This window comes from Sesamum indicum, linkage group LG8 (genome assembly GCF_000512975.1).
Source record: "Sesamum indicum cultivar Zhongzhi No. 13 linkage group LG8, S_indicum_v1.0, whole genome shotgun sequence".
In the NCBI taxonomy this organism is placed as follows: domain Eukaryota; kingdom Viridiplantae; phylum Streptophyta; class Magnoliopsida; order Lamiales; family Pedaliaceae; genus Sesamum; species Sesamum indicum.
The window spans coordinates 9942500-9950630 of record NC_026152.1 but is presented as its reverse complement, the minus strand read 5'-3'; the positions used below and the strand labels follow the sequence as shown (position 1 = coordinate 9950630).

Genomic DNA, 8131 nt, shown 5'->3' with positions numbered 1-8131 from the left:
AAATACCCTTTTGCATTGCATGAAGAGATCCAATTGCAATGCTGTCATATCTAATGTTGATTGCTATTGTTGATCCAATTGAAATCGTAATGATATCGACTCCATCAGCTATGGCATCATCAAAAGCCGCTAGAATATCTGCATCCCTGCACCCTTCCCCACAAACTTTGTATGCTGCGATTCTTGCTGAAGGGATCCCTCCTCTAGCAGTACCTTGTGCAATGCCATATAAACTTGCATTTTTCACATAGTTTCCGGCTGCTGTTGAGGCGGTGTGAGTGCCATGACCATTAAGATCCCTGGCAGAATCCCCATCAGTGACACTGGTGGTGTAGAAACGAGCCCCTACCAACTTTCTGTCAACAAGCAGATGTCATAAATTTAGTATAGTACAACCATATTTCAAGCATCATCTCCTTCTTGGAAGGCAACAAAGACTATAATCTGGGAGGAGAGTTTTTACTTGTTGCAAGTAAAATTTTTGCCACCATTGCAAACTCCCTTCCATTTCGCTGGAATAGGACCGAAGCCTTTGTCACTAAAGCTCTCAGATTCCGGCCATATTCCAGAATCAAGAACACCTATTACAATGTCACTTCCAGTGTTGGGATTTGGATTGACATTTTCCTTTAAACCCATATATTCCCATGATCTCGTTGTCTGAGGCCAGAGAGTTCTGCTCGGAAATATTGATACCACTTCACTGAAGCCTGCACAAGTTTTTTAGAAGCTTTTAAATTCATTACAAAATGTCTGAACGAGTGCATCTTGCATAATGTACGCATTAAAAGGATAAGAGAACATTAATGACCAACTCACTGGCTAGCCTCTGTTGTTCTTTCTTTGTCAGAGAGGCAGCAAAACCATTAAAACTCCTCTTGTAACTTCTAACTAAGGCATGGCTTAGAAAACTGAGGAAGAAGAAGATTTTGAAATCACAAAGTCTTGTCGTTCTATAGAATTCAAGATGGTAATACTAATGAAATGATTGTCACCTGCCATCAACTACTTCTTGAAGCATTTTAATGTGCTGATCTTGAAGCTTGTTACTCTCGTGAGTCGAATAATCCCCTCGAGGAAGGGATCCCATGTAAACTATGTAAACCTGGGCGAGAAACACCAACCGTTAACATATAAAACCCGATAAAGAGTAGCATATATAATCAGGATTTGGGTTCAACAACAGGACTCATGGTATCCTAATCAGCTCATTGATACTAAATCTCTATTGAGGTATACTTGAAAAATCCTTGCCTGCCTTTCATCATCTGCGGCATCGCTTGAGCACCTCCAAATCAGATTGCACACAAGGAACAACAGGAACGAATACCGGAGTATACTGAATCTAGCCATGAGCTGATTGTTGCTGTCCTGCTGCAGTCTTACCTCCTCTTAAATAGTTTGAGTTGCTTTGTTTCTCTTAGTAGTTTTAAGTAGCAATAAATTATCTTTGCTTTTTATGTAATGGAATGAGAAGCAGAGATTTTGAAGTGGTGAAGTGATGGTGCATTTATGGAGTTTCTTATCATAAACCAGAATCAATATTTTGAGCAATGAAGACTTGGAATTCATTCAGATATCAAACTTCTTTTACCGGAAGGTTATAATTAATGAAAATTTCTTCTAGTCCATATGCAATTATCTGATATTACAGGTAAGTTTCTGTGAGATTTGCAGAAAGTAAAATACCAGCAAAGGAGATAAATGAAATCCATGGATGGAAGCTCAATTTCTCTGGAAAAACTGTTACAGAACAGAGTGAAGATTGTTTGCAGTGTATAAACATAGCGAACTGATACAACGGATGCCTAACCAACTAACCAACTGGGCAATGACGTGGCCCAATGCCAAGAGGAATAAATGAGTCAAATACACGTCAGTAATCTACACAATAAATAGAAACAAAAGTGTGACAGTGGAGTGCGACTTTTTCATTTCATCCAGCATCAATTAGTTCAACATCTTCATCGTCTTCAATGCTGCCTTCAATATTTGCAGAGTGCGACTGCTGTGACTGCTGCAATTGAGTTGCTGGTTGTTGTAATACGTCATCAGCACCCCACAAGTGGGACTGCAAGAGAAGTGAGCAAGGCCCAACTTGAACAGGAGCAAACAAAAGGATTTAAGGGGCAAAACCTTGGTGAAAACATCAGAGAGCTGAAGGGAGCTAGGAACAAAGGAAGGTGAAATGAAGCCTTCCTTGTAGGCATCAGGGACCAAATGACAGTCCAACTCGATGTGCTTCGTGCTCTCGTGGAAGACAGGATTCGCAAGAATGTGGACCGCAGCCTTGTTGTCGCAGAAGAGGTCAATAAGAAGAATGACCGACACAGAGAGATCATGCAGAATGTAGGACAACCATCGCAGCTCGCAAACAGTCGCAGCCAAGCTGCAATACTCCGCCTCAGCCGTGGAACGATAGACCGTAGACTGTTTCTTGGTCTTCCAAGAAACCAAGGCATCACCTAAGAAAACACATAAGCCAGTCAGTGATCGTTTGGAGTCAGGGCATGTCGCCCAATCGGCATTGCAGTAGGCCCTCAAAGCCAAGGAATTTCGAGAAGGAAAGAAGAGTCCTTTGGAAGGACATCCCTTCAGATAGCCGACAACATGCAGCGCAACCTTCTAGTGAGGGTCGCAGGGGCGAGTGAGAAAATGGCTAAGTTGCTGCACTGAATGGGAGATATCAGGACGAGTAAAATCTAAGTAAAGTAGGCGACCGACAAGGCATCGATATGCATCGGGATTGGAGAGTAAAGCACCAGATGAAACCATAAGTTTCAACCCACGAGGAAGTGGTGTGGCTGCAGATTTAGCATGACATAAGCTAGTATCCCATATGATATCCATCACGTACTTGTTTTGAGCCATAAAAAGACCACTGGAGCTGCGGGCAATTTCGAGACCGAGGAAGTAACGAGCTGTACCAATGTCCTTTAGTGAATAACTCATGAAGATGTTACTTAACTTGCTGGATATCAAATACAGAGGGACCGGTGATGAGTATGTCGTTGAACATAAACCAGCAACGCCAAACCTTGCTAGAAGTAAAGTGTATGTAGTATAAGAGACTTGATTATACTATTAACTTAGTATATCAAACTCAAGAGGACCTTGCTCTAACTTGAAATTAGTTCAAGAAGAACAAGAATAGAGAGAAAAAGAGGGAGAAGAAGTTGTCAAGATGATAAGTGTGGGAGGAGTAGTGTTGCCTTTTATATCATATACAAAATAATATATACACAAGCCCATACACTATACACAAACAAGAGACAACTCATGTATTTGTTATATGTATACATGTATACATTGTATGTCAAGTAAAAAATAGGTACAATGTGTGTCCCATAGTACACAATCTACTAGTACCATAAGTACTCAAGCAATAACTCCCTCATCCTTACAACTTTATATATATATATATATATATATATATATTCAAGTTAGGGCTACACGCATATATATACCCTATTGGGCTTAATTCAAAAATTAAATTAAACCTATGGGGTTTGGCCTTCATAAAATTAATCCAATCAATTCGTAAAAGCCCATATGGAATTTATGTGATTTTATCAAATAAATTCTAGCCCATAGCCCAATTAATTAATCCATCAAATAATTGAGTCTAATACGATTTATTTAATCTCATTAAATTACCAAGTCAAAACTCTAATTTATTGATTCTATTAATTAATTCATTTGGTTCAATTAAAATTGATCTTATAAAATTAATTAGATCTAACTCAAATTTAATTAATCTCATTAATTAAATCTTGGACTTCCCATCACATGGGTTCTCCGGTTCAAATAATCACATCATTTAATCTCTCAAATTAATTTGAACTCTTTAAATTAATTTATCCTTTTAGAATTAATTCTACTACTTCCTTCTAGTGGTGTTTTGTATGACTCTGTAGGTTCACCATTAGCTAAAACCTACACTTGTTTCAGCACACAATTTAACTGGCAAATATTTTTGCGCTAGATTAATTTAATCATATTTAATTAATCAATTTCAATTAACACTTAATTCGAAAGCACCCATCATTATGAATAACCGTCTAACAATGGTCTATAGTACTAGAGAATAAGTGAAAATGATGTGAACCTTAGGGCTATTGAGTGTCATATGGGTAAGATCCTTCCATCGGCCATCTCCTGATCTTAGTTTAGAGTATGGAATTGGTCATTGGTTCCTATCCTGGACTAGACATTTATACTCAATATTCTGATTATGCTTTTTCACTTGATCAACATAGAAAAACACTTTCTTATTTGATCACCACTATGGGCTGTGGCCACAGACTCCTAGGAGCACAATACACATCAGAACGCATAGGAGATCACTATGACTCATGATAGGCGATGGATCCTCTCTTGGAATTCACCAATCTCTATACATGTTCTGACTATACTGGAACAAAGCTTATAATAACCACATCAAAACATGGTTATCTTTTACCAAGCCCTATATAATAGTCGTCTCATATATGAGACTGTGTGATTCCTCAAATTTGAGGACTAAACCCCATACTATCGGAGTCGAGGGGTTCAAGTCACAGCAACCAAGTCTTACGGGCTTTCATATGACGACTCCCCGCAAGTCACTTCAGTCGGCTTGACAATCTTTGTTAACCACCCACTAAAATTACATAGACATCATACATCTGTCGCCTATGAAATACGAAATCCATCATATGAATGTAATACTTAGTGTAAGTTTCAATAGAATCCTCAATGCTCATTCTCGAGATTTTCAACTTGGAAGATTTCAGATCCAACCCCCGAAAGTTGATTTTATACTTGTCATCAAATGCGCAACCCAACTTTATTGGTTAATTAGTGATATGTGGGCTTTATTGCAATATATGAAAATGACAGGACTAAGAACAATAAAGTATGGCCAAATGAATACTTACTCTTATTCATTTAATTCAATATTACAAAATAAAAAAAAAATACTTAAAAAATTATAGAGTAGCGAATCTAATTGACTTTCTAATCATTTATTCTAACAACAACAAAAGCTAAGATGACTCCATGAAATATGCACTAAGCGCCGCTCACTCGATGTATGCAGTATGCGACAGATGACTATTGACTCATCAAGTGTGCTAATGAATAAGCCTTGATGATCTCACGAAACTAATGTTGATTCGCATATGAATAATCCAATAAACATAAACGTGGCAGATGAATAAGCGAACGTCTGTTGACAACTGGAAGTTTCTATTTCCGCTCCTGATCTTTCTCCCGGAAGCGCCGCCACAGCCCGACTGTTCTAGACGAGGATACTTGTTGAGATTTTTCAAAAGTTGTTTTGAAATTCAAAGATTTGAATGAGTTTCATTTCATTACTGATGCAGCTGTTTCAAAATTTTTTTTAATTAGGTTTGATTGCAATTCTGCCGTTAGTGGAGGTTTAATGTGTTGTAACCTTCAAAATTGATTTGAAGGCCATTAAGGCCATGAATTTCAGCATTCATTTTTGGAGGAATCAGCCTCTATATAAAGCTGAATTTTCTGCATTTGAAAACACAACAAACAATTCTCAATTTCCCCTCTATTCACTCTCGTGTGCCCTCTTTTTGCTTAGGCATTCATATTCTCAAATTTTGGTATTTGAGTCTCTTGTTTCGATAAGTTTCTGAGTGTTGTTCGAGGTGTTCTTCGGTATAGTGCTAAAACCGAAGAACTGTAACCATCTTATCCTGGGAGAAATTACGTTGCACCCGGTGCACTGCTGATACGGGGCGTATATTTTCTTCAAGGCAAGCAGCTATTCTGCGATTTGGTTAAGTTAATGACTTTAATTGGACTGAGAATTGTTACGATACAATTCTCGTTGTAAGTTTTCTATTTAAATTTCTTGTCGTAAATAGCGTTTCTGATTGCTCTATATTATCTGTTCCAACGTGGCTTTATTGCTTTTGATTTCTTAAATCCGATTATACTATTTCAAAACGTCGTTTCGATTACTTGAAACCAAATATTTTTCCAACAATCTTGAAGAAAATATACAGGTTTTGAAAAATCGGATTTTGTGTTGGAACTGTTGTAGAAAACGCTATTTTTCCAAAAGCATTTTTGAAATATTACTTTTAGTTTCCTAAAGTACTAAAAGATGGCCGAGCCGATTTCTGTTGCAATTCCGATCACACAAAAGGTCGACTTGACCGGTTTACCGGACAAGTTTTCGGGCCAATTTTTCAAACGCTGGCAACAGCGAATGAAAATTTGGTTGACGATGAAAGGACTTTTGTCAGTGATTCAGGTGATCAGACCTGAACCTACTGATACCGATCCCAAAACTGTTGAGATAGCGCAGTGGACAGAAAGGGATCAAATAGGCAGAGGAGCGATTTTGTCAGCCCTGTCAAATACGCTCTTCGATGTCTATTGTTCTGATTCTTACACTGCTAAGTCTCTGTGGGATGAGTTGGACCGGAAATATAATACTGAAGAGCAAGGGCTCGAAAAGTATTCTGTTTCTAAGTTCATGAGGTATCAAATGGTTGAGGACCGGTCTGTGGCTGAACAGACTCATGAGATTATCAACCTTGAGCATGCTCTGGCTGATGCTGAGATGAAGCTTCCCGAGAAGTTTCTGGTCATGTCTATAGTGGACAAATTTCCCAAATCTTGAGAAAATTTTGGCATGACACTCAAGCATCAAAAAGGGAGATTGTCTCTAGATGATCTTATGATTGCTATCAGCATTGAGGAAGAACATAGAAATCAAACGCACAAGATGCCTGTTGAACATCAACCAAGGGCCAATTTCATAGTGGGGAAACCAAAAGTGAATAAGATTAACACGAACTCGAAAGCCATCAATAAAAGCAAGGCCTCCAAAAATAAGAAACCAAAAGCAAACAAACCATGCTGGAACTGTGGGCAGGTTGGACACTGGGCCAAGCTTTGTCCTAATAAAAAGGCCAAGACTGGGCAGGCAGTGGTCAACATGGTTGTGGGAGGTCCTAGCGGAGCTAGCACCTCAGGAGCAACTGATGGGTATGTATCTGTACAACCCGAACTCTTGACTATTTACGAACCATATGATTGGTTGATTGACACTGGAGCGAATGTGCACGTTTGTGCTGATAAATCTCTCTTTGTGTCTTATCAGGCCATCAGTGGAAGGACAGTAAGCATGGGGAACTCCAGTACAGCTGAAGTACTTGGGATAGGAAGCGTGGACTTGAAGTTTCCTTCAGGGCGCATTCTGTCGCTGAAAAGAGTTCATCATGTACCCACTGTCAGAAGAAACATTATTAGTGGTTCTGTAATAGTTAGGGAAGGATATGAATTGGTTTTCAAGTTTAATAAAGTTGTTATTCAGCAATTTGGTATTTTTGTTGGTAAAGGCTACTTAGACGATGACTTATTCAAAGTTCGAGTTGATAATAATAAAATTGATGTTTCTGATTCTATTATATTGAATGTTGAATCTTCTACTCTGTGGCATAGTAGGTTAGGTCATTTAAATTTCAATTCGATCAAACGAATGATGAATTTGAATTTAATTCCTAGTCAAAATATTGAACGAAATCACAAATGCCAAATTTGTGTAGAAGCTAAACAAGTTAGGAAACCCTATCAGTCAATTGAAAGGGATTCAGAAATACTTGATTTAGTTCACACTGATATTTGTGAGTTCAATGGAGTTTTGACTAGGGACCACAAACGATATTTTATCACCTTTATAGATGATTGCAGTAGATACTATTATGTGTTTCTCATGAAAAATAAGGATAAAGTCTTAGAAAAATTTATTTTGTTTAAAAATGAAGCAGAAACCCAAACTGGTAAGAAACTTAAAAGGCTAAGGTCCGATAGAGGAGGAGAATATGAGTCGAGTAAGTTCAATGAATATTGTCAAACATTTGGCATTATTCATGAAGAGACTCCTCCTTATTCCCCTTCGTCTAATGGAATGGCTGAACGAAAGAATAGAACATTCAAAGACATGATTAACAGTCTCCTACTAACCTCTGGGTTACCAAAGTATTTGTGGGGAGAGGCTTTGAATACGGCTTGCCATATTCTGAATAGAGTCCCTCTGAAACACAATACGAGTACTCCTTTCGAGTTGTGGAAAGGTAGGAAACCAAGCCTGAAATACTTTCGA

At 38.3% G+C, this 8131-nt stretch overlaps 1 protein-coding gene and 1 pseudogene across 1 annotated transcript; both read right to left on the bottom strand.

The window, feature by feature from the left end:
- The window catches only part of LOC105168634, a 2814-nt pseudogene extending 1724 nt beyond the window's left edge, over window positions 1-1090 (bottom strand).
- On the bottom strand, window positions 1937-2952 carry LOC105168633. The gene is made up of 3 exons (XM_011088767.1): window positions 2763-2952; window positions 2137-2465; window positions 1937-2071 (listed from the first exon to the last, which is right to left on the bottom strand). The coding sequence occupies exons 1-3, from the start codon at window positions 2950-2952 to the stop codon at window positions 1937-1939; spliced, it is 654 nt and encodes a 217-aa protein (XP_011087069.1).